The sequence below is a fragment of the Saccopteryx leptura genome, chromosome 13 (assembly GCF_036850995.1).
Source record: "Saccopteryx leptura isolate mSacLep1 chromosome 13, mSacLep1_pri_phased_curated, whole genome shotgun sequence".
NCBI lineage: Eukaryota > Metazoa > Chordata > Mammalia > Chiroptera > Emballonuridae > Saccopteryx > Saccopteryx leptura.
This window is the reverse complement of record NC_089515.1, coordinates 40,313,787-40,340,735: the sequence shown is the minus strand read 5'-3', so window position 1 is coordinate 40,340,735 and position 26,949 is coordinate 40,313,787. Positions and strand designations below refer to the sequence as shown.

The 26,949-nt window shown below is 48.2% G+C and overlaps 1 protein-coding gene across 1 annotated transcript; it reads left to right on the top strand.

The window, feature by feature from the left end:
* Window positions 1-339: 339 nt before the first annotated feature.
* On the top strand, window positions 340-22,064 carry LOC136384440 (uncharacterized). Its single transcript, XM_066354600.1, has 2 exons — window positions 340-478; window positions 20,644-22,064. Exons 1-2 carry the CDS (start codon window positions 340-342, stop codon window positions 22,062-22,064), a joined length of 1,560 nt encoding a protein of 519 aa, XP_066210697.1.
* Window positions 22,065-26,949: the final 4,885 nt, after the last annotated feature.

Sequence of the window (26,949 nt, the reverse complement as noted above, 5' to 3'; positions counted from 1 at the left end):
CGGAAAGGGAGGACCCCACCCCTTCTCATCCACAGAATGTGGGAAGGAGACAGATGGAGCAGGAGGGGAGTCAAAGATGTCCGGGCTCACCAGAGACCCTTAGGGTCAAACCTGGGCGTAGAGGGTCAAGGTCTTCATATATGCTTAGGGAGGCGTTTGAGAACGCTGTGCCTAAGAAAAGCCCTGCACTTAGCCCGACAACACAGCTGAAAGGGCATCCGAGGAGAAGGCAGCTCTGAGCAAGGAGGGGCGCCCAAGGTTCTAACTCCCCCACCCAGGAGGGAATTGTGAGGGCAGATGGCGAGAACTATAGAACATGGGCCTCAGGATCAAAGGAAAATGGTCCAGAGCACGGTCTTCAGCACAGAGTATCCAAGCAAGTTCCCGAAGTACCACAGGACAGGACGCAGCACAGCGGAGCGGACAGCCAGCGGTGAGCCAGGCTCAGGACCAGAGCAGCCACCCAGCAGAGAAAGCGGTAAGGACACCATCTGGCACAAGGTCCCGCACTTGCATGGAGCCGGCAGCTTGGTAACTCCCTCCCTGTAGGCCCGGCTCACTTGAAGACAACCAAGAAGGAGGGAGAAAATCGAGTGCACATTTGTGCCAAGAGATTCATCCATTCATTCTACAAACACTAGATCCTACCACACGCAAGACATTGCTGTGGACTCTGGGAATAGGGCTCTGAGCCACAGAAGCCAAGAGCCTGTACTCAAGGGCCTTGAGCTCTGGTAGAGAAGCAGACCTATTACAAAAAAACAAAACAGGAAAATATTTCAGGGTACTATCAATGTTAGAGTTCTGAAACAGGCAAAATTAAACCGTTTTGTCTATTGACTTATACATAGGTACTGAAACACAAAAATAAGCAAAGGAATGATAAACTCAGGACGGTGGTTTTCCCTGTGGGAGGAGTGGGAGTACCAGGGCGGAGGGGGGAGGAGGGAGCAGGGAGGGGAGAGGGGGAAGGGATGGGGGTTGTCCCCCCCCCACCCCAGTTCAGCCCTAAGGCACTGGGAATCAATTCTTAAACTGAACAGAGGGCACGCAGTTGTGTGGTTTGTTATTCACTAATTGCACACGGATGATTTATGAACTCTTTTGCATGTATGATTGCCCAATAACTTTTACCGAAACATACCATTTGCATATCTTAGTCGTGTGTGTCATTATTCAAACATGCTCCGAGTATGAAGGCCTCACGCTCAAGTATGAAGGTGTTGTAAGCTTGAGAGACTCTGTGCGTAAAGCCACCTGGGTGACACAGTAAATAACCACTCTCTCTCCTCCTTTCCTCCTTCCTGCAGGAGTCTTCAGCACCAGTCCACGTTTCTCCCAGTTCTCTAAGGAAATGGTTCTGGTTTTACAGAGGAAGTTGGACAATGGAATGACACCGTTGCTGGTCAAAGGGCTCTCCTGGAGCAGCCTCTCCATCCTTCTCCGTTATCCCTAGGGAAAGGGACAGCACAGCTGTTGTCTGAGTCTCTGCCAGCTCCCTGATCAGTGCCAACAGGAGTCAAGGAACCTCCCAGGACAGACCAGCCTCTCCTGGTACAACGCCCTGAGATTCCGTCTCTCCCCAGCACTTTAGACCCCGCCGCCGGCTTAAGTCTCAGTCACTCACTGACGCTCTGCGCTGGGCTAGCAGTCAAGCTCCCTGCTTGACAGACACAAATGAAGAAAGTTAAAAGGGTTGAGGAGGGCTTGACCTGTGGTGGCGCAGTCGATTAAGCGGCTAAAGCGTCAATCTGGAACACTGAGCGCCAGTTTGAAACCCTGGGCTTGCCCGGTCAAGGTGCAGACAGGAGTTGAGGCTTCCTGCTCCTCCCCCCTTCTTTCTCTCTTTCGATCACTGGAAATGAATAACAACTAAAAAAAAAAAAAAAAAAAAAAAAAGTTGAGGAGTTCAGTATTATCCTTCAATAATTGGATTTAAATGTTAACAAATATCATTTTTGTCACCATTGAGATTTTTCTTTTGAACCATGGATATACGTTACAGTAAAATATTTCTAACATCAAGTTGTTACCGCCTTCCTGCAATGTTAATTTGGTAATAACTTTATCTTAATTTAATAGAATGTTGGTCAATTTGTTAGTGTTAAATTCAGAACTATTTGCTTATTTTCATAACTCAAATTGAACTCTAACTTCTTTTGCACAGACATGGAGCATCATGTCAGTTGTTACCGAGGTTGTTAATAAATGAATAAGAAAACTTTCTATGCATTTCCTTACTCTGTTTATAATACATTTGAATGAACCATCATCCCAGCCCCTTCATCTATTTTTTCTTAATAATTTTTATTTTTGGACGTTTTAGATTTATTCATTTTTAGAGAGAGAGAGAGAAATGGGGGGGGACAGGAAGCATCAACTCCCATATGTGCCTTGATGAGGCAAGTGCAGGGTTTACAACCTCAGCATTCCAGGTCGACACTTTATCCACTGCACCACCACAGGTCAGGCCTCTTCATCTATTTTTTAATTCATTTTTATTAGAGAGAGAGAGAGAGAGAGAGAGAGAGAGAGAGAAGGGGGGAGGAGCAGGAAGCATCAACTCCCATATGTGCTTTGACCAGGCAAGCCTGGGGTTTAGAACCGGAGCCCTCAGCATTCCAGGTCAACGCTTTATCCACTGCGCCACCACAGGTCAGGCCCCTTCAGCTATTTTTAAGTATAAACTTTAATATCTGTGGAAATTTGTCCTAATTAGTTATTCTATCTTTCAAGATTTGCCACTTCCAATGTAAATTATTTTTTAAATTTATCTATTGATTGATTGATTTTACTGAGAGAGGAAGAGAGGGGGAGAGAGAAACAGAAAGCAACAGGAACGAATATACAGCTGCCCCTGGATGTGCCCTGACTGGGGATCGAACCGGCAACCTCTGTGCTTGCAAATGATGCTCCAACCAATGGAGCTATTTGGTCAGGGCTAATGTAAATTTTTATAGCTATATTTTCCTTGAAATCAGTCCGTATTTTGAGATGTTCATATTTTTCTTAATTACACAGAAAGTTTTCTATATTCTTTTCTTTCTCCCTGCACACAAAAAAAGTGAGACATCAACTTCTTTGTAATTTCCAATTTCTTTTAAGTGCTCATTTTTTACTTCACGTTGCTCTTGCTCCCCGTTTTCATAATACTGTATTTGCCGTTCCTTTCTAAGCTGGGTTGAACCTTTGATCACGTTCATTCACTGCTCACCCTGATCACCAAGTTTCATTTTCTGAGCCATAGCCCTCCCTTTCTTCACCACCCTCATGGTCCTCTGCATCTGATAAGGAGAACTCCCATTTTCACTGTTTTCTAAGATGTTTGAAATCACACGTTTACACTTTTTCTTTTTTAGGGGATTGCAATTTTTTCCCCACGTAATTGAAGTTTGTGATCACAGAAAATGAACTACTATATAAATTCTCCCATTTGCAATGTATGAAGGTCTTCTTTGTATTTAATTACATTTTATCGTTGTTCAATGAACTCTTACCAGAGATATTCAGTTGTCTGTAAGGTACAAATTCCAATTTGGTCTATTTAATTAAATTTAGTGATGTTATCATCCAGATTCTGTTTTCTCACTTAGTTTTGGCTGCTTGATCTTTCAGAGATGTAGGAAACTGTGTTAACTCTTTCTCCTGTGGGCTTCAAAACTTTTTCTCCCTGTGTACCTTATACAAAAATATTTTGTTGAATATGTCAATGACATGTAGCCACTGCATATATGATATATTGCTGACCCTTATGTGTGTAGGGGGTCTTGTACTTCCTGTCAAAATAAAATTACCTGTCATTTTCTAGGCCAAGTAAGAGGAGGGGAGACAGAGAGAGACTCCCACATGCACCCCAACTGAAATCTACCCAGTAACCCCCATGTGGGGCCAATGCTCTGCCCATCTGGGGCCATGCTCGCAACCAAGCTACTTTTAGCACCTGAGGTAGAGGCTCTACGGAGTCATCCTCAGTGCCTGGGGCCAATGTGCTAGAACCAATTGAGCCACTGGCTGTGGGAGGGGAAGAAAGAGAGAAGAGAAAAGGGGAAGAGTGGAGAACACTTCTCCTGTGTGCCCCGACCAGGAATCGAACCTGGGACATCCACATGCCAGGCCGATGCTCTACCACTGAGCCAACCAACCAAGGCCAAATTACCTGCGTTAATTTTAATGTTTCTATATTTTAACTTCTTAATTATATAATACTAATATCAGAATCTGTTGAGGTTTTCACTTTTTTATTTTTTTACCTGCACATATTAGCCCAACATCGTGGTTTTAACCTTCTCATTTTCTTCTTTGCTTTCTGAGATAGACAGTCTTTCACAAGTAGGACATGAGATTTGTGTGGGGTTTTTAATTCAAAGATTTTTTATTTGAACATCTTGATGTTTACTATCATGAATATGTTTGATCTTATTTATGTTCCTCTTGCTTCCTGTTTTTTGGTGCTTGGGAAATTTTTTCATTGTCGTTTTTCATGTGTTCTTACTGTACACACCATGTTGCATTTATATTGTCTCCTGTGGTATTATTAAAATTAGTATTTTAAAAAAATTTATATTTGTAATTACTGTTAAGTCAATATAAAATCATACTTGAAAATAAATTTCTTTAATGAAAAAACTCAAAAATAAGAACCTTCTTCCTCCTCCTCTGTCGGGGGACACATTCAGTTCATGCTCAGCTCTCAGTGACTCTTCCTGGTTTTGTTAATAATAGTTGGGATTTTCAGAAATGTCAGTATAATGAAATTACAATTTTTACACAGTATTTTCTCTGCTTTGTGCATTTAGGTTACAGGTATATATAAAACAATTCTGTTTCACTCGTTTAATTCTCCAAGTCAGGACTTCCCCATTGTAACCACACCATTTTTACTTACTTTGATTTATTTCTTGGCCCACTTCACTGTTTTGGGAAGTAATATTCCTCTAAGAGAGTTTATAGGGCTTTTACATTCTAGAACCTTCAGTCTCCCTCCCCTGCCCCAGAAAGAGAAATGACAATGTCTCATAGACGCCCTTCACCTACGAACAATTTTGCTAATATAAATTTGGAGGCAAAAAGATTCTCCTTTCAAAACAATAATTTGAAGAAGTCTACTGCAAGCATGAATATAAATTAAATTAAATTAAAATAAATGGATATTCATTTTTATTTTACCATCTACTTACATGACTACAGGCATATACTGTATATACACCTTCATAAAGGGACATCACATGATGTCACTCCTCATCTTTTATAATTGTACTTAATGCTTACTTACCTGGATTCTGACAAGCTTTCTGCTTTATTATTCTTCCTTTTCCTCTGTCTGACCTCTTCTGCAGGTATTGTGTCATCTACCTATAGCTTCACTATGACACTGTGCCCATGTCATCTCCTCTCACTGTTTTTATTCCTTTGTATTTTTCCTCCAAATCTGGAAGCCTTTCTCAATTTGATTCAACATCAGTAGGTTTCAAAAGATTTTTTGCCATAGGGACACAATTTCAAACAAAATATCAGATGCCCAGATTATAAAGAATTATTTTTTTTCCTGGTCTGTGGTGGCGCAGTGGATAAAGCACTGACATGAAATGCTGAAGTCTCCAGTTCGAAACCCCAGGCTTGCCCAGACAAGGCACATGTGAAAAGCAACTACCACAAGATGATGTTTCTCCCCCCCCCCTAAACTTTCTGCAGCGTGAACTTGCTTCTTTACACGGCTGCTGTTGATTTCAATCCGATGACTTCGTTTCTAACGGGAAATACTATATTTGATCTGATGACTTCGTTTCTAACGGGAAATACTATATTTGATTTGCTGGCCTCATTGGAAGGGACTTCCGAAAGCAGTGTGCCTAACTTCACTCCATACACTGTAATTTTACAGAGCGATCTAGGCTACGTATTTATAATTGGCAACACAGCCTATAACGTTTTAAAGAAAGTCAAGATTTATATAACACTCGGGGACTTTTAATAGCACTTATTGAGCATTCACTGATGGTTAGTCTCTTTGAAAAACCAAGAATAGGAAAGAAGAAACTAATTTTCTTTTCATTAAAAAAAAAAGAGGCTAAATATCCATTTTAAAAATAAATTTTTGAACTACTGAGAAACAGTCTGTCCAAAGGGCAGAATATGAATCACTCTGGTAACCACATCCATGAAAAAGAATGCAAAATTTCTTGTGCATTTTTGTGAGCTTTTGCATCTAGATCCATATCAACCTAAAAACAATCGTTAAATTTCAGTCTCCTTGAAAAGCTCTCCTTATCACAAACATCTCCCTTTTCATCAAAGTCTACTCTGTTTCCATCTTTTCCTTGGCTTCCTGAAGTTTATTGAGCTCAAGTTAGATATTTTCTAAAACTTTTTTGCTCTTTCCTATCGTAATTTTTTTTCCCAAAGGAATACTGCTCCTCGGCCTCTTGCCTCCCACATTTTCCCTCCTCCACGTTCAATCCTTTGATCAAGGAAAGATCTTCACCTTGATATTTGCTCATAAAAAGTGTGTGGTTTTGCTTGGGTCCCATCCCTGTCTGCCTCCTCTGAGCTTCCTGTCTCCGCCCCTCCGTGGCCCACCCGCCTGTGATTGGCAGTTGGTGGTAGAACCAAGGGGAGGGTCTCCCCATCAAGTCTCTGGTCTGAAGTGCTGTACGTTTACTTCCTTGTCAAAGACATTGAATAAAAAACATTCTTCCGTTTGCATGAATCCCAGTTGCTGAATTCTCATTTCTCTTCTAGCATATTGGGAAGTCTAGCCCAGGAGTCACTTGGAGACAGACAGACAGACAGAAAGACAGACACTGACTCTGTAACAGGGAAAGCATTTCCTATGACCTCTTTTTCCCAATATATCCTTACTCGCTTCCTTGAAGCTTCTCCAAAGTTCTATACAATAGAAATCCCTCCTGGCTTCTAGTAAGTTGTTAAATAGTATTTCTGGTTTCCAACTTTGTTGGAAATTTGAATCCCCTTCTATATTTTCATAATTATGTCAGTGGGAAGATGTGTGTGTAGGGGGGATAAATTTAAAGTCCGTTGTTTCCTGCCACCATAACCCACAAACTAGTGTGGTCATTTAAATACAGGGGGCCACTGATCAAACCTGCAATCTCGGTTGAAATGATTGGGAACGACTGGTAGGGCTGGGAGTGAAATGTGTCCTCTGAGTGTGAAGATGGTGGAGAGCTGGAGTGTACAAGCGTGTGTGCTTATGCACAGAACGTCGATGTGTATAGGTGCTGACACGATGTGGGGTGGTCACTGAAACAAGGGGTGGGCAAACGACATTTAATAGAATTTAAAATTGAAGACTATGTATAATAATTCCTGTTCCTGAAAGATCTAATCCACTCAGGGTCAGACCTTGTTCCCTAACTCACCACACAGTTCATTCAGGTAACAGACCCAAGCCAATCAGCACCCCCTTTCCCTGGCCTCACAGACCAGTTTCAAACAAGCAGGTAAGCAGTGAGAAGTGAGGGGAGGTTTGCTGAGGAATTCTGAGAAAGAAACAGGGACAACATAATGAAAGAGAGGCTCTCCCTGGAGCTCTGTCCTGTGTCCTATCCAAGCCTGGAACGTGACGACAATTTTGCTAATGATAGAGAAACTTACCCTGAAGTGGGGTTGCAAAAAGGTTGAGCAGAAACAAGAAAAGCAGATCCTTGAAACATCCTCAGGTTACTCTTGTCTTTCTAGTTCATGAAACATAAACCATGGCTTTTGTAGTTTAAGCTAGTTCCAGTTGGGTTTTCTGTGACCTCCAAAGAACCCCAGCTCACTCAGGGATCAGGGATCACGTTCACCTCTATATCTCGTACCTTACATGTGACATCTGCTCTTTTGCTCCATCTGTTTCCAAAGTGGTCATGACACGTTGATGGAAACAAAAGCCCAAATGGTGCAGAGAAGCAAGCCGTTCCAGTCAGTGCCAGGTCATCAGCCACCTCTGCAGGTACTGAGCCACGGCGTCATGTCAGGACTGCCCCACGCAGAGGACAGCCTCAGAGCAAACACATCATGCTGGGTTTATGCTGTGGCACAATGGCACCACCAAAGAGACCACAGTCACTCCCAAAGCAAGAGAACCGGCTTTACCTATTTTTAATTGATATTTTTATATACACACACACACACACACACACACACAGAGGGGGAGAAAGAAAGAGAGAACGAGAGAGAAAGAAAGAAAGAGAGAGAGAGAGAGAGAGAAGCATGGATTTGTTATTCCACTTACTTATGCATTCACTGGTTGATTCTTGTATGTGCCCTGACCTGGGATCAAACTCACAACCTTGGTATATCGGGACAATGCTGCAAACCAACCTGAGCATTCCCCAGCCATGGTAGTACCCCGCTTAATCTTCACGGTTCCCTCTAGAGCAGGGGTCTCAAACTCAGCGGCCCGCAGACTATCCACGACGTTTCAAAAATATTTGGATAAAATAAAGTACTGCCTAGGGGCCTACTTGTATTTTGCCATTTCTCTAGCATCCTAGCTAGATAATAGCTTAGTAGTTAACAGCAGATTGTGGATGCGAACTACAGTTTCTGGTCGTTTTGTGACACTGAAAAGTGTTGCGTAACAGTTGCCTTTTGTAGACTACTAGTGCGGCCCGCCGAACGGCCTGTGATCTTGCTCTGCGGCCCACATGCTGAGTTGAGTTTGAGACCCTCAGCTCTAGAGAACACCCATGGGGAAATTGGGATACGTACAGAAAAGATGGACTGACCCCGCAAGAGCAGACATCCCCCGACTGGACTAGAGGAGCTTGCCTGTTGTGATCCATCTCTGTGTCCTAGCACTAAACACACACCCGATTCACAGAGTACACCCCAAACACGTTGTGACTGATGGTACAGGGAACACGCCCTTCTGGAAAATTACTGAATCTTCCTTACTATGTTAGCATCCCTTCTTTCCAAATGCCCGCAGTTACCTAATAAAAGTTAATTGAATTAATTGTCCCCAAAGTGGAGGGTTTATTGCACAGGTTTTGGGAGAAGAAATGGCCAAGCCAATAAGAGATAGCAGGTGCTGGTGTTGGGGCTTCGAAGGATGGCCTCATGGTGGGTCCCAGGAGGAGACACATGGACAGGACACCTGGCTCAGGTCCTGATCTTCCCATTTACTAATTGTATGATCGTAGATGATGATGGTGATAATTCTTATTCTTCCACCACACATAAGATAAAGTGTTACTGAGGAATTTTTTATAGACCTAAATAATTGTAGTAATACACCATCTCCGTGGATTTTAAGACTCAGTATTATAAGAAGGTCAGTTCTCCCAAATTTATCTATAGATCCAAAGAACCATATGGGACGATGGACAGGAGAGAAGGTCTCAGTGGCAGCAGGAGTCAGACACAATTCTGAGCTCTGAGGGTAGCAAGCTGACTAAGGCCCTCACAGGAAGGCATAGCTCAAAGAAACAACCCTTCAGAAATTTCCTGTGATATGCAAATTTGAGCAAACAGCTCTTTCCTGATCCACACACCCTGCCCAACCAGATTCCTGCTAGAATAATTGGGGTCCCTGGCCTATTGGATCAGTGGTAGAGGGTCAGCCTGGCGTGCAGGAGTCCCGGGTTCGATTCCCGGCCAGGGCACACAGGAGAAGCGCCCATCTGCTTCTCCACCCCTCCCCCTCTCCTTCTCTGTCTCTCTTCCCCTCCCACAGACAAGGCACCATTGGAGCAAAATTGGCCTGGGCACTGAGGACGGCTCCATGGCCTCCGCCCAGGCGCTAGAATGGCTCCACTTGCAATGGAGCAACACCCCAGATGGGCAGAGCATCGCCCCCTGGTGGGCATGCCAGGTGGATCCTGGTCAGGCACAAGTGGGAGTCTGTCTCTCTGCCTCCCCGCTTCTCACTTCAGAAAAATACAAAAAAAAAAAAAAAAAAAAAAAAAAAAGGCCAGCTAACAAGTATCTTGTCCCCCTCCTCACCTCGCCCCAGGCAACAGTCTCGAACTAGAACTTCACAAATAGCATATCCAAATGGCTTACAAATATATGAAAGGTTCCCAACATAATTAACCATCAGGGAAATTCATATTAAAAGCACAATGTGACACCACTACACACTTGCAAGAACATTTTTTAAACTGTCAAAGATGTTGGGCAACTGGAACTCTCGCAGGTGCCTGGTAGAATAAGAATGGATATAATCACTTCAGAAACCCGTCAGTGTGCACTAAAGCTATGACTTATGCATACCTTACGTTCCATTAGCTCTATTCCTGTGGATGTACCCCCAAGAACTGCATGCATTTATACACCAAAATACATTACAAGACTATTCCTAATATCATTACTTATGTCCATTCATAGTATATTGGATAAACAGTGGTATAAACAATCAATGGAATACTATACTTCCATGGAAAACAACCACATAGCAAGATGGATGACTCTCAAAAGCATAATAATAAAGCACAAGAAGACAGCTGTAAAAGTATACATACTGTATGATTCCATTTATAATCAGTTTTAAAATAAGCAAAACAAACGCATGGTCAGAACATGCAGAATACTGTTTACCTTGAGGAATAGAATGCACTGGTGAAGGCACCAGGAAGCCTCGGGGGTGCTGGTCATGCTCTATTTCTGGATCTGGGTGTCGGTTACCCAAGGGCTTGCCAAAGTTGATGCCGGACATGGAAGAAGAGTTTCAAATCCCAGTATATCTGACTTCAGAGTGCTGTCAATTGCACTCTCTTACTAAATATGGTATGGTAAGGAAGTCTACTTAAAAATGGATATGAATAAGAAAATATTCAAATTAGCTCTCCTTTAACCATCCATTTGGTGATGGAAATCACAGAACCATAACTGAGAAACCACTGCCACCTAGTGGTATCCTGCCCTAATTGCAGGACCAGATATTTTGGGCGTGACTCAACTTCCAAGTGTGCCAATTCAAAGCCGGAGGATAACAGCAAAAAAATGTGTTCAGTCTCCCCACGTACACCCAGTATTTCTTTCTCAAGTGATTGTGTATGGAAATAAATCTCTTTTCCTTCCTATGGTTTCATCCTAGTAATATATTCACTCTTTATCCTATTTTCATAAAAATAAGAATGCTACCTACCAATCATTGAATAGACACTGTATTAATCTCTTCGCATAGATGATGTCATTTACTTAGCATACCAATTCTATGGAGTCTACTATAATACCGACTTCAGGTATGAGTATAGTGAGCACTGGCCAGGTAACTCAGTTGGTTAGAGTGTCTTCCTGATACACCAAGGTTGCAGGTTTGATTCCCGGTCAGGGCACATACAAGAATCACCCAATGAAGGCATAAATAAGTGAAACAACAAATAAGTGTTTCTCTCTCCCCCCCCCCCTTCTAAATATCAATAAATAAAAAATTAAGAAAAAAGAAACGATTCGACTGAGATGAGACGTGCTGAAATTTCTCAAGTCATCGCAGATATTAAGTGATCAACTTGAGATTTCAAGCCACATCTGTAGGATTCCAGACGTCCTGCTCTCCTGTTTCCCAAGTGTGAAAGTCAGGCATGTTGTCCTCGCAGGAGGAAATGCAGAGATGTGAGTTCCGGGGGGAGGGGGCGCCAAGGACTCACTGTGGATTGGGAGCAAACCACTCTACTTCCCAGGGCTTCTCAATTCTCTTATCTTTCCACTAAAAGACTTGCCCAGATGATGTCTGAGGCTCCTTCCCACCCCAGCACCTAATAACTTCTAAACGCAGAAGAGAAACATTCATCTAAGTCACTTGCAATATGTTTTTGCGGTTTGGTACAACTATTTTTAGATCATCGCCGAATAAGAGCTCATTTTATGGAGCCGGTCACAAATTTCCCACAATCTTTAGGGGAAATCCAGGCTTGAGAGATTCTAGTGCTTAATGAGATGATGTAATGCAGGAAAATATATAGCTGGAAGAAAATTTTATTAGTGTGAGTAAATGTACATTTTCAAGCGAACTACAAGAACTTAAGAAGTAAATGTATACGCCCCACGGGGGAAATCACCTAAGACTTTAGAACAGAGCGTGCAGTGTTCATTGTCAGGCAGTCTGAGAACCTCTGCAGATGTGAGCAAAACAGAAAATTGTACAGGACCTTTAACCCTAGAAGGAAAAACAAAAGACCTTAGGAAAATATCTTCAGGGAGCAAACTGAAGACATCCTGTGACAGGTGCTTTTGTCAGAGAAAGGAACATTACAAGGCTCCATGAGTTACTCCATCATTCAGCAGAACTGCACTTATGTAAATATGGTGATGAGACACCTTCAGGATTAGCAACATTTAAGAATAATGCAGCCCTGGCTGGTTAGCTCAGTCTGTTAAGAGTGTCGTTCTGATACAACAAGGTTGCAGGTTCGATCCCCAGTCAGGACACACACAGGACGCAACCAATGGATATACGACTGAGTGGAACAGCAAATGAATGCTTCCCTTTACCCACACCCCCTCTCTCTCCCTGTCTCTGTGCAAGGAATAAAAAATTAAAAGAAAATTAGGCCCTGGCAGATTAGCTCAGTCAGTTGGAGCATCCTCACCGGAGCACAGAGGATGCTGGTTTTGATTCCCTAGGTCAGGGCACATACAGGAGCAGCGCTCGATGTTCCTGTCTCTCTCTCAAAAAAAAAAACAAAAATAAAAATAAATTAATTTATTTTTTAAAAAGAATAATGCGTGATATCGGTCAGCGTTCCAATAGCGGAGTAGCCACCTCCCAGTTCAACATGCCTATTTCCCCCAAATAAGCATCTTGGCTCATGCAAATGCAAAAAGTAACATTTCTAAATCCTATAAATTTTGTGACTGTGCTTCTACATTGTTACATACCTAGAATATGTCTGACACATGCATCCTGGCAAATTTCAATCCTGTGATGTCACTTCAGAGTTTAAAACTGTGACAAACCATTAGGGACTGGGAAGCCTACTCATTTCCATTATGATTTCACAGAACTAATCATAATTAATACAGGAAGGGGTAAGTCAGTGCAGAATGAGAAAGGTATACCCAGAGAGATGCTCTTTTGACCTGTCTTCCCTGTCCTGCCTCTCGTAGAGGCACTCAGGGTGTGTTACAAATCATTAAACAAGAATTTGTCAGTGTGTAAGCTAAGAAAAATTCAGAGAGTAGGCATCTTAGGGAACACCACTCACTGATGCTTTCAAAACCAACAAAGCATCGCAAGGAACATGGACCACGGCCTTGATGGGACTAAAGCAACCAGCACACTCCCAACCCAGTTCCCAGTGGGCAAAGGCCACCTGCGCTACCTTCCCAGGCGAGGGAGACTAAAGCACAGAAAGCAAACTGAGCCTGCAGCCACACAGAGCCAGGGTGAGTGCCTCCGAGGGTGGCCAGAGGGTTTTCTACCGTGGAATTGCCCCTCTGCCCTTTCTGGTCTTGTGCTGCTGTTCACTCCATCCCAGCAGCCAACACTCCCTTTCAAGTGCCATCTGGCTCCCAGTGCAACCAAGCCTCTCCAGCGCTTGCTCTAACCCCAGAATGCTTCTCTCTCCTTGCCCAACTGCTACGCATTACTCCACAGAGGCTTATAAAGGAAAGGATGGGCCCTTCCCGTACATCAGCCCTCTCTCCTCACATCAGTTCAACCCAACAAATCCCTGCCAGACACATTAATAGGTCCTCAAGTTTTAGCTAGTGGCTAGGGGATTGGCCAAACTGTTTACATTTACAGAGAGGAACAAGATCCACTCTGCTTTCTTTGAGTTCAGAGTCCAGCTGAGAGAGTGAGGCATGTTCAAAAGTAGCTCTAATTAATGAGAAACCACCAGCATGTGGGGTGACCTGTGGGAGGAGGCAGGCATTTAGAGAAAGACCTACAGGATTCATGGGAAAGTTCAATGGACAGATAAGAAAATGCTTCCTCTTTTCTTTAGAATCTTTCCCTTCCAATTTTCTTCACATTTTTCTGAGAACTATTTCTCTAACAGGCAAGTTCATGAACCCAACCCCCACTGAGGGTTTATAAGTGGACAGAGTAACAGCTGGCTGGATGGATGGGAAATTGCTCCCTGCCTGCATCTGCGATGGCTCCCTATTGTCCACCATACTGGATTTTAGCTTAGTCTTGATTGACCAACCCCATGTACAGCTTAATCTTCACTGTGGTCCATTCAAATATCCTAAGCACCTTGGAGAAATCTTTATTAAATTTTGCATTTGCTGTAGGGTTCTTCTGCCGTAAATGGCCTGTGACCCTTTTCAGACCTCTCCCATCCTCCAAAGTCAAGTTCAAGTTTCATCTCTTCCAGGAAGTCATCTTGACGGTAATAGCCCACAGAGATATCTCCTATCTCTGAGTATCTGCAGGACTTGCAATGGGAACAGGTAGTTTGTTCCTCAAACACAGAGTGCCCAGAATCTCCCTTGACTCTATCAAATGAAACCAGATTTTCCTACAAGATACTGATCTTCACGCACAAGAAACACTCCTGCATTCATGATATGTCCCCTTCCCAGACACCTGGCTTACAAGCTGCTGAGCAAGGCGGGGTGGGGATGGAGGCATTGAACAGATGGAGATTAAACTGAGTTTAAATCCAGGCTCCCTCATGTACAACTCATTCATTCCTCCAAAACATCACTTCCTCATCTGAAAAAAATGAGATCAAGATGCCTGTATTGGCCCTAGCCAGTTGGCTTAGCGGTAGAGCATCAGCCTGGTATGTGGAAGTTTCAGGTTCAATTCCTGGTCAGGGCACACAGGAGAAGCGACCATCTGCTTCTTCATCCCTCCCCCACTCTGTCTTTCTCTCTCTCTTCCCCTCCCACAGCCATGGCTCAAATGGTTCTAGCAGGGTTGGCCCCAGGTGCTGAGGACGGTTCCATGACCTCACCTCAGAAGCTAAAATAGCTCGGTTGTCGAGCAATGGAGCAACGCCCCAGATGGGCAGAGCATTGCCTCGTAGGGGGCTTGCCAAGTGGATCCCAGTCAGGGCACATGTGGGAGTCTGTCTCTGCACCACCACCCCCCCACTCAATAAAAAGTGAAAGTTAAAAAAAAAAAAAGATGCCTGTATTGAAAACATGGCATAGCATGGCCCCTGGCCAGTGGGCTCTAGTGCATAAAGCATTGTCCCATCATGCCGAGGTCACAGGTTCAATTCCCCAGCCAGGGCGCATAGGAGAAGCAGTCAATGAGTGCACAACTAAAAAAAAAAATCGAACAATTAAGTAGAACAAGTTGATGCTTTGCTTCTCTCTCTCCCTCTCTCTCTCTCTCTCTCTTTCTCTCTCCCTTCCCCCACTCCCTTTCTCTCTCCCTCTTAAACCAATGAGGGGGAGAAAAAGGAAGACATGGCATGACAGTTAAATGAGACAACCTATGTGAATGCACTTAGTATAGGCAGGTAGCAAGCTTTGGACCTTCAACAAATGTTCAATGCCCTCTTGTTCTGAAGTTCTAAAATGCAGGGAGAAGCAGGGGCGGAAGAAAAAACAGTCCCCTCTCTCCAATGGTTAATGCTATCAATCCTGAAATTAATAGTCTGGTGTTTTGTTTTGTTTTTTGGCAAGAGAAGGGGAGATAGAGAGACTCCCACATGTGAACTGACCGAGATCCACCCAGCAACCCCATCTGGGGTTGATGCTTGAATCAACTGAGCTATGTTTAGCACCTGAGGCCAATGCTCAGACCAATTGAGCAACTGGCTCCAAGAGGGTAGGAGAGAAAGAAGGGGGAGAGGGGAAGAGAAGCAGATGGTCACTTCTCCTGTGTGCCCTGAGAATTGAATCCAGGATACAGCATGCTGCGCCAATGCTGTATCCACTGAGACAACCAGCCAAGGCCTAATCTGGTATTTCACTCATTCATTTGGAAGGAGACTTTGCAAAAGTCACACACTTTAAATCTGAAATCTCTGTTTCACAAGGTCAGCCCTCACTCTACGAAGTTCTGTAACCCGGGAGAGAACAGGGTGACGCTCTCTACTGGCGACATGCCACAGATCCCCAGAGTCAAGGATTTACCCAAACAACGTGATTCAACGCGATTCTCCTCTACAAAAACTCCCAGACAGCTCCCCTGCTCCTCTATAATTACCATAAAGTGACTGCAGACCGACCACACTGGCGCTTCATCCTTCCCCTGTCAAGGGCAGCCTCTCCTGGCCACTGGGGGATCTCCTGCAGTGGACGGGAGCAGCCAGACTGGACAACGTGCTGCACTTTCCCGGTCCTGAATCAGAGAACTTCCTCATCCTGGTGCCTCTTGCTGGCCCTGTTTACACATTTCCTGTGATTTCAGAAATCTAAACTTGAATGAGCAGAAAAATAACAAAGCAGAGAGACGTTCAAGATGACGGAGCAGGAAGATCCCAAGCTCACCTGGTCCCACAGGCACAAGCAATCTACAACCACATGCGGACTACGTCCCTCTGAGGGGGACTGGGAACTGGGCGGACAGAGCCTTGACAACAGGAGCAGCACCAAGAGGGGAGGGAGAGGCAGGGACACAGCCTGACTAAGGGAACCCCACGCCCTGCTGCAGCACTGCATGGCCTGGCTGGGGAGGCCTCAAACGTTCAGAACTTTTCTCTGAGGAGCGGGCAGGATTTGAGCTCCACATCAGGCACCCCAATCCTGGGATCTTGCACAGTAGACAGGAGCCCCCAAAACTCCTGGCTTTGGAAGCTGATAGGAGTATGCCCAGGTAAACTACAGAACTGCAAGGAAAGGAGGACCTACTCTTCAAGGACTCACTCAAGCTAGAAATCGGCAGAAAAAAAACCCAGCAGCTAGGAAACCACACGGACCAGACCCCAGTGGAGGGGGCCCACACGGGGTGCCTCTGGGGAGAGGAGAGAGCGAGCGGGGGTCTCCCGGGGACAGCGGAGCAGCCAGGGAAGAGGGAAGAGACCGGGAGAGGAGGCAGCGTGGGGAAGTAAGAGGGAGAGAGTCGATGGAGCCCACGTAACAGAAAAACCCAACAGGCGGAACACTTTCTGGAATGACATCCTTCTTCCTCCCTTGGGATCTCAAACCAGCCATCCGCTAGCCACCCTCGGCTCCCTGACTGAAGGAGCCGCCAGGTCCACACTCCGGGCCACTGCTCCACCGCCTCAGTGCTGGGCCTGCTCACTCCCCGGCTGCCAAGCATTGGGACCGGTTCCGTCATTCCTCTTCCTTCTAGCCCAATCTCAAACCTCCTTCAAGTATGCCCACTCTCTAAAATATCACTGTGACCATATGACACACCCACTCTCCCTGAAAGTCTTAGGTTGCTTCCAACCGCCCTCAGAAGGAAGCCCGGGAACGTCCCTCACGACTGGCCCAGCCTGTCCCCAGCCTCACCGCCGGCCACGCACCCACACTGTCTGGCCTCGCCACCTCCATGCAGTGGCCCGGTGTGAACACTTGGCCCGAGTCATTTCTCCTTACTAGCGTGTTTTTCCTCCTTATTCACCCAGAACGCTCCTACTCATCCTTCAAGTCTTGATTTAACCGCTGTGTTAGTTTCCTGAGGCTGCCATTATAAAGTACCCCTGATGGGTGGTTAAATAAATGAGATTTATTGTCTCCACTTCTGGAGCCTCCAAGTCTGAAATCAAGTCATAGGAATGGTTCCTTCTGAGGTTTTTGTGAGAGGAATGTGTCCTAGTCCTCTCTCCTGGCCTCCGGTAGCCTCAGGAGTCCCCTGACTCACAGCTAGCATCCTCCTTGCATCTTCACATCGTCCTCCAGCTCTGCCTGGCTCTGTCTGTGTCCATCTGGCTCATTGGTAGAGCACTGACCCAGTGTGTGGATGTCCCAGCTTCAATTCCCAGTCAGGGATCACAGGAGAGGAGACCATCTGCTTTTCCTCCCCTCCCTCTCCCCCTTGTCTCTCTCTCTCTCCTTCTCTCTTTCCATCCTGCAGCCATGGCTCGATTGATCCGAGCACTTTGGTCCAGGAAGCTGAGGATGGCTCTGTGGAGCCTCTGCCTCAGGTGCTAAAAATATTTCAATTGCAAGCATGGCCCCAAATGGGCAGAGCATCAGCCCCAGACGGGGGTTGCTGAGTGGATCCCAGTCAGGGTGCGTGTGGGAATTTGTCTATCTCCCCTCCTCTCACTTAAAAAATAATAATAATAAGGGCACAGTTACATTGGGTCAGGGTCTACCCAATGACCTTAATATAGTCATCTTTACTTGATCATGAGCAAAGACCTGTTTCTGAATAAGGTCACACTCATAGGTACGTACTATGGGTTAGGACTTCAGCATCTTTCGGCAGAACAAAATTCAACCCATAAGAGCCATTATTATATCAACTACCCTTTCTTCTTTCTGCCTACAATAACAGCCCTGTCCTCGCATATAAAAACTCCCCACTAAACTTTAGCCCCCTTTCCACCCAATCATTCACAGGCTGGAACCAAGACGATCAGGACCCAGTGAAATAGTCTGGTTCCATTAGCCATTTGCCCCTGCAGGAAAACTGAATTCTTTTTGATGGCTTTCTGGGTCAAGGGCCAAGCGACAGATGTTAAAGCCACAGGTCACCCAAAATAAGGCATCTGAAAGAGCCTTCCTGCACCCCACACCAGGCCATGATGATGCAAAACTGCCTGCAGCGGGGAGAGGGGGTCAAGGCTGAGCCGGAAGTCAACGGGATTCCCTGTGCAGACCCAGCAACGCAGAGAGAGCAGCTTGGGTGCTGAAGAAAAAGGGAAAGACTAGAGTCTGACCAGGCAGTGGCACAGCGAATAGAGTATCGGCCTGGAATGCAGAGGACCCAGGTTTAAAACCCCAAGGTCGCCAGCTTGAGCGCAGGCTCACCAGTTTGAGCGTGGGGTCCCGGCTTGAGTGTAGGATCATAAACATGACCTCATGGTCACTGGCTTGATCCCAAATGTGGCTGGCACGAGCCCAAGGTCGCTGGCTTGAGCAAGAGGTCACTCGCTCTGCTGTAGCCCCCCAGTCAAGGCACATATGAGAAAGCAATCAATGAACAACTAAGGTGCTACAATGAAGCATCGATGCTTCTCATTTCTCTCCCTTCCTGTCTGTCTATCCCTATCTGTCCCTCTCTCTCTCTTGCTCTCTGTCACAGAAGAAAAGGGCGGGGGGGAGGACTAGAACCTATTCCTGAGGAGGAGTGAGCTGGCCTCAGCCCTAAGGCAGCATCACAGCCCAAATTCTTGCTGCCAAGGTGTTCTGCGCTCGTTTCTCTCTCCCTGCTCCCCAAACTGAGCCACTGAAACTGAGAAGGTACCTACATGCCCATGAAGATGACGATGTTCTGGACAAAAATGAAATAACCGGTCAAAGAAATACGCAGCATCTTTAGAACAAAAACAATTCAAGTCTGAACCACATCATGTTGATACAAGCACACTGACTCTTTTTAAAGAAAGGAAAATGAATGGAAAACTCTAGGTGGTTTTTTTTTTTTTACTTGACACTTTTAAAATTGATACCCTAACAGTATATAATATTTGTTATTAAAACCATATATAAGCCCTGGCTGACTGGCTCAATGGTAGAGCATTGGCCCAGCATGTGGAAGTCCCAGGTTCAATTCCCAGCTAGGGCACACAGGAGAAATGCCCATTTGCTTCTCCATCCCTCCACCTCTCCTTCCTCTATTTCTCTTCCCCTCCTAAAGCCAAGGCTCCATTGAAGCAAAGTTGGCCCAGGCACTGAGGATGGCTCCATGGCCTCTGCCTGGGGTGCTAGAATGGCTCCGGTTGCAACAAAGCACGCCCCAGATGGGCAGAGCATCGCCCCCTAGTGGGCATGCCAGGTGGGTCCCGGTTGGGCGCATGCGGGAGTCTGTCTCTCTGCCTCCCTGCTACTCACTTCAGAAAAATACAAAAAAAAAAAACAAAAACAAATAAAACCCCAGAAAACATATATAATGAACAGTCTTCATTCCTCTAACATCTGATTAAATTTCTTCACTTCCTGTTGCTCTTTATGCCTCTTTCTTTCTTTCTTTCTTTCTTTCTTTCTTTTTCTTTCTTTCTTTCTTTTTTGCAGGAGGTATTGACATTGCTGGAGAAAAATTTATTGCCTGGAATCCAGCAATTGTGAAAACAATGTTTTCATAACATCACAGTGAAAACAACGCTCAGGCATGAGTTCTACCACCGAGGAGGAGCTGGCGCTGCATCCACACCCAGGAAGTGAGGAACCCCTCACCTCTGCACTGCAGGACGCCACCCTCCGCACTGCAGGACAACCCCTCGCCTCCCCACATTACAGGACCACCTTCTCACCTCCCCATATTATAGGACCACCCCCTCGCCTCCCCATATTACAGGACCACCCCCTCACCTCCCCACATTACAGGACCACCCCCTCGCCTCCCCACATTACAGGGCCACCCCCTCGCCTCCCCATATTACAGGACCACCCCCTCACCTCCCCACATTACAAGACCACCCCCTCGCCTCCCTACATTACAGGGCCACCCCCTCACCTCCCCACATTACAGGGCCACCCCCTCGCCTCCCCACATTACAGGACCACCCCCTCGCCTCCCTACATTACAGGACCACCCCCTCGCCTCCCTACATTACAGGACCGCCCCCTCACCTCCCCACATTACAGGACCGCCCCCTCGCCTCCCCACATTACAGGGCCACCCCCTCGCCTCCCCACATTGCGGGACCACCCCCTCGCCTCCCCACATTACAGGACCGCCCCCTCGCCTCCCCACATTACAGGGCCACCCCCTCGCCTCCCCACATTGCGGGACCACCCCCTCGCCTCCCCACATTACGGGACCACCCCCTCGCCTCCCCACATTACGGGACCACCCCCTCGCCTCCCCACATTACAGGACCACCCCCCTCGCCTCCCCACATTACAGGGCCACCCCCTCGCCTCCCCACATTACAGGGCCACCCCCTCGCCTCCCCACATTACAGGGCCACCCCCTCGCCTCCCCACATTTCGGGACCACCCCCTCGCCTCCCCACATTACAGGACCACCCCCTCGCCTCCCCACATTACAGGACCACCCCCTCGCCTCCCCACATTGCGGGACACCCCCACTCGCCCTCCCCACATTACAGGACCACCCCTCGCCTCCCCACATTACAGGGCCACCCCCTCGCCTCCCCACATTGCGGGACCACCCCCTCGCCTCCCCACATTGCGGGACCACCCCCTCGCCTCCCCACATTACAGGACCACCCCCTCGCCTCCCCACATTACAGGGCCACCCCCTCTGGCCTCCCACATTGCGGGACCTACCCCTCGCCTCCCCACATTACAGGACCACCCCCTCGCCTCCCCACATTACAGGACCACCCCCTCGCCTCCCCACATTACAGGGCCACCCCCTCGCCTCCCCACATTGCGGGACCACCCCCTCGCCTCCCCACATTGCAGGGCCACCCCCTCGCCTCCCCACATTGCGGGACCACCCCCCTCGCCTCCCCACATTACGGGACCACCCCCTCGCCTCCCCACATTGCGGGACCACCCCCTCGCCTCCCCACATTACGGGGCCACCCCCTCGCCTCCCCACATTGCGGGACCACCCCCTCGCCTCCCCACATTACAGGACCACCCCCTCGCCTCCCCACATTACAGGGCCACCCCCTCGCCTCCCCACATTGCGGGACCACCCCCTCGCCTCCCCACATTACGGGACCACCCCCCCGCCTCCCCACATTACAGGGCCACCCCCTCGCCTCCCCACATTACAGGACCACCCCCTCGCCTCCCCACATTACAGGGCCACCCCTCTCACCTCCCCACATTACAGAACCACCCCCTCGCCTCCCCACATTACAGGGCCACCCCCTCGCCTCCCCACATTGCGGGACAACCCCCTCGCCTCCCCACATTGCGGGACCATCCCCCTCGCCTCCCCACATTACGGGACCACCTTCTCGCCTCCCCACATTACGGGACCGCCCCCTCGCCTCCCCACATTGCAGGACAACCCCCTCGCCTCCCCACATTACGGGACCACCCCCTCGCCTCCCCACATTACAGGGCCACCCCCTCGCCTCCCCACATTACAGGACCGCCCCCCTCGCCTCCCCACATTACAGGACCGCCCCCTCGCCTCCCCACATTACAGGACAGTGTCGTCCCCTTTGTAAGAGGCAGGTAGTAAGAGAGATAACATGATAGGCGTCAAATAAAATGAAGCATTTCAGACCTTGAAAGGGCCTTAAAAATCAATATTCTGTGAACGTTTAAGGCGGTTCATTTGCGGGACACAAGACAAGCCCAGGTGGACGAAGCCAGAGTAGAAAGCTCAATGATTTAGGAAGCCATGGAACTACCTAAGGAATTTGCTCCAGAGCTTGGACAAGTGTCCAGGTGGCTCTTGAGCTCCAGGGTCCCTTCAACACTGCCACTGCCCCTGGCGGAGGGCACGAAGCCAGGCCGTAGCCTCCCCTCGGACAGTCAGGGCAAGTTGTGGGTAGAGCACCCGCTAAGAGAGAGGGAAGTAGCCACCCCCTCAAATGTCAGACTCACGCGCATCTACACGTAGCACCTTAGACACAAAATAGGCCCAGTTATAGAAATATAGCGAGTCAGACGTTGTAATCAAGTGAAATTTGAGCTATTGCAGAGGAAGAGATTGAAAACAGATATGAAAACTCAGATACGAGGAAGTGCCCTTCTGAAACAGATTTCTGCAGCGTGAGGGAATGGTGAGAGGGGCCAGGGAGTGCATGAATGACCGGGAACCAGGCTGAGGCAAAAAGATAAGAAACAAGAGGGTCTGGGAGAGTCATCTCCGTGGCCACACCTAGCACAGCCTGGGCACGGTTCCCCAGGGGGGCCCTTAGCTGTTAACCTCAGACCACAGTGCAGGAATCGAAACTGGTTGAAGGTAATTATACTTCGTTTCACTTTTAAGGAGCTGTAGAGTTATTCCATAGGATGGATTGCTGCCGCTCTTCCTTTAGTTGTTTGTTAAGGAGGCCCTCGGAGATGTCAGAACGACACCTCCCTGGACTAGTGGCAAGAACAGCAGTGCTTGGTCGGCCGGAGTGGGCAGACCAGAGCAGCACCTGCCTCCAACTAGACTGACTCTTCCCTGCGTGTCTGCATCAGCGCTGTCCCCAGGCCTGCGACGTGAGCGGGTCACACAACATGTCAGCACCGCGACGGTTTCTGTTTCCTATTGCTGCTGCTGCTGCTACAAGTCACCACAAACACAGGGTCCTAAAACAACACAAATCCGTTCCCTTTCAGTCATCCAGGTCAGCAGTCCAAAAAATGGGTCTCACTGGCCTAAAATCAACTTGCTGGCAGGGCTGTGTTCCTTCTGGAGGTTCAGGGGAGACTGTTTCCGTTTCCGGCTTCTCCAGGCCACCCTCACCACGCCTCCCTCTTCTTCCTTCTTCCAGCAAAGTCGGGCTTGGAAGCGTCTCAGACCGTCACCCCTCTGGGTCTCCTTCTCCATTTCTATGGACTCTTGTGATCACAACAGGGTCCACCCGTCTAATCCGGGATCATCTCCCAATCTTAAAGTCATCTGAACCCATTCAAGTCACCTCACTTTTATCTGCAACCTAATCCCGCCTTTGCCACTTAACCTGACAAGAGTCTCAGGTTCTGGGGATTAGACCGGGAGGGGGGGGGGGGTTGCAGGGATCACTCTGCCTGTACCACCAGGAACACAAACTTCCGCTTCCACGCTAGTCACACATCACGACTCTCACCCACCCTTCACCTACGCAGGGCCCAGGGTCAGTGCCAATGGAATAAGAAGCAGGCATTTCACCTAGTGAATCACCTGACACGAGAGTGGGGGAGAGGGAGGGGGGAGGGGGGGAGGGGACCGGGGGTCACATCAGCTCCTGTGCTGCTGCTGCCGCAGCGCCAGCGCCTGGTTGGTCACCATCTCCACAGCAGAACTGCAAGGCCGTCCGGTCAACATGGCTGCTGGTGGCCGTGGGAATTCGAGCCCACATGTATGTATCCTGACAGCTTTGAGTTTGTCCTTTCCCAGCTGGCAGGCCCCTGGCCTGCGCATACACACGAGGAACGTGCAAAATGCGAATAAAAGAACAATGTGATGGATATGCTTCGCTCAAAAGACTGTCCTCTAGTCTGAGCCTTTGTCCTTCCTACTGTTTTGGTTTTAAAATGATTTTTAGTTTCTAGGATGCTGGGGGTCGAAAATGAGGGTGGTTGGTGTCTGACAGACCTGGTCTTGAATCTCAGCTCCGCTGCCCGCTGCCTGTGGTACGGACTGGCCCTGGACCTGCTTGCTCCTCTATAAAGGGTGGACAAGGTCCAGCGCCCAGAGCTGTTGCAGGTGCTGAGAAAAGGGACAGTGCCTGGCCCGGGGCCTAGCGCTGCTGTTGGTGTCAGCTCTCTCTTCCTGCCGTCTCTGCAATGCCCACCATCACTGGGCTCCAGCTATCAGTTTTTTTTTGCAAATGACGCCTGGAGTCACATTCCCAGGCTTCCTCTCCCTGGTCCTTACTTTTCCCCTGGCCTGCTAAACATCTCTACCCAACATCATGGCAGCACCTCCAGAGCTGAGCCCTCCCTGCCCCGGCATCTGCTTTCTCTCCCATTTTCTTTGCTTCTATTAATGATAAATGCCCAGTGTCTGGTCACCCAGGCCGGTAACCTGGGTCTTCTTTGGTCTGCTTTTTCCTGGCTTGATGTCACCTCCTCCTGTGAGCTTCCTTCTCCCAGTTCTCACTGCCACCACATCAGAGCCCACACATACCACTCCCAGGGGCCGCACACCACAGCCTCCCTGCCCTGGGGGACTACCTTTAGAGGTGTCACCGCTCTGCCCCCTGTCCAAAAGCATTGAATAGTTGTTAAAACGCCTCTAAAATCACACTCAGACTCCTCGCCTGGGTCTTCACGGCCCCCGCGGCCTCCCACCGGCTCTCCTGCCGCTCTGTCATCCATCCCGACTGCAGCACCGCCTTCCGGTGCTGCCCAGCTCCCAGACTTCCATCTGCTGCTGCTCCCACAGCTGCCCAGGGTGCCCTCCCTGGTCCCCGGGTCCCCCAGCCTACTGCACCTGTAACAAACTTCTTTCTCTAGCCAACATGCTGCTCAGCAGTCGTCGGTGTGTCCAGGTCTTCAGTGTAAAGCTGGGTGATGACAATGCAATGCTTTGAATGCGGTCTGTGGGGCGGCAGTGTGAGACTTGCTCGCGGGGGCACCAGCTGCAAGCACTCTGCCTGACTGGTGTGTGAGTGCGTGGCTGCGCCACGTGTGTATGGCCTATCCAAGGCTACAGGTGCTTGCGCTCGGGAGAGATTGGGGATTGCGGATACACGGATTGCCTGCCCTCCACTGTAGGAGCTGTTTTTGCTGTTTGTTTGCCTGAGAGGCGGTTTCTCCCGTCTGTGTGCTTGTCCGCCATTGTGAGACTTTATCAAACAGAATGGCCCATCTCTTTCTGGCTCTGCAGATTTTCTACCGTCTGCCCAAATCCAATGTGAACCTGCCTGGCCTTGGCCACCGGCGTTACACAGTCCCAAAAGCTTTATTTGAAATACAAGCATGGAACCTGGCTTCTGGTTACATATTCGTCAAGAATGAGTGGTCACGTGTGCATGGGCAACCAAGCCGCACAACACTTGGCTCTTAGTAACAGAGCTGCTCCCACTTCCTCCATAAAACAAGGGACCCCGCGGCTCTCTCTGCGACAGCTGCTTCTCAGGCACACACCAAGATCCAGTGACTAAAGGGTCACCCCTTCCTGACGCAACGACAGAGCCGGTTTCCTAGGGGTCCTCTGGGCTGTGGGAGCCCGCCACGGTCACAGAAGACAGGAGGTAGCCTTATACTGTTCCTCGTTTATGCCCCTACCTTGGGAGTCCAAATTCTCTCTAGGGACCCTTCGGGTTAGAGCAGTGGTAGTCAACCTGGTCCCTACCGCCCACTAGTGGGCATTCCAGCTTTCATGGTGGGCGGTAGTGGAGCAACCAAAGTATAAATAAAAAGATAGGCCCTGGCCGGTTGGCTCAGCGGTAGAGCGTCGGCCTGGCGTGCGGGGGACCTGGGTTCGATTCCCAGCCAGGGCACATAGGAGAGGCGCCCATTTGCTTCTCCACCCCCCACCCCCTCCTTCCTCTCTGTCTCTCTCTTCCCCTCCCGCAGCCAAGGCTCCATTGGAGCAAAGATGGCCCGGGCGCTGGGGATGGTTCCTTGGCCTCTGCCCCAGGCGCTAGAGTGGCTCTGGTCGCAGCAGAGCGATGCCCCGGAGGGGCAGAGCATCGCCCCCTGGTGGGCAGAGCATTGCCCCCTGGTGGGCGTGCCAGGTGGATCCCGGTCGGGCGCATGCGGGAGTCTGTCTGACTGTCTCTCCCCATTTCCAGCTTCAGAAAAATACAAAAAAAAAAAAAAAAAGATAGATTTAACTATAGTAAGTTGTCTTATAAAGATTTATTCTGCCAAATTTAGCGAAAATCCGACATAAAGTACTTGGTAATTATTATTATATGCTTTAACTTGCTGTAACTCTGTCTTATAAATTTTATAAAGTAAAGTTACTTCCCTACTTTATAAAATCACCATTACTGTGGAACCAGTGGGCGGTTAGAAAATTTTACAACTAACAGAGATACAAAAGTGGGCGGTAGGTATAAAAAGGCTGACTACCCCTGGGTTAGAGGAAAAAGAAGCAACTTCTCGCTTCACTCCTGAACCTGGAATCTGAATCCTGAATCAGATGGCTGTTGTTGCTTTCCCCTCCCCCACATGCTCACAAGCCCCGCCCCCATCAGGCTCTGGCTCCGGGGCTTCATGGTTTCAGAAACCCTTCCGGGGTCCATCTCTTAGCTGGTCACCTGCTATCAGTTCACATTGACCCACATCACAGTCATCTCTGGTCCCTCTTGCACATCAGAATTACCCATGGAGCTCTGCCAAGCCTGAAATTCTGGGTCCCACCCCAGCTTGCCCAATGCTGGGAAAACAGCTGTGTTAGGCTTGCTCACTTGTATTTTGTGTGATTAGTGCACAAACGCATGGCAGAGTTATGTATTCGTA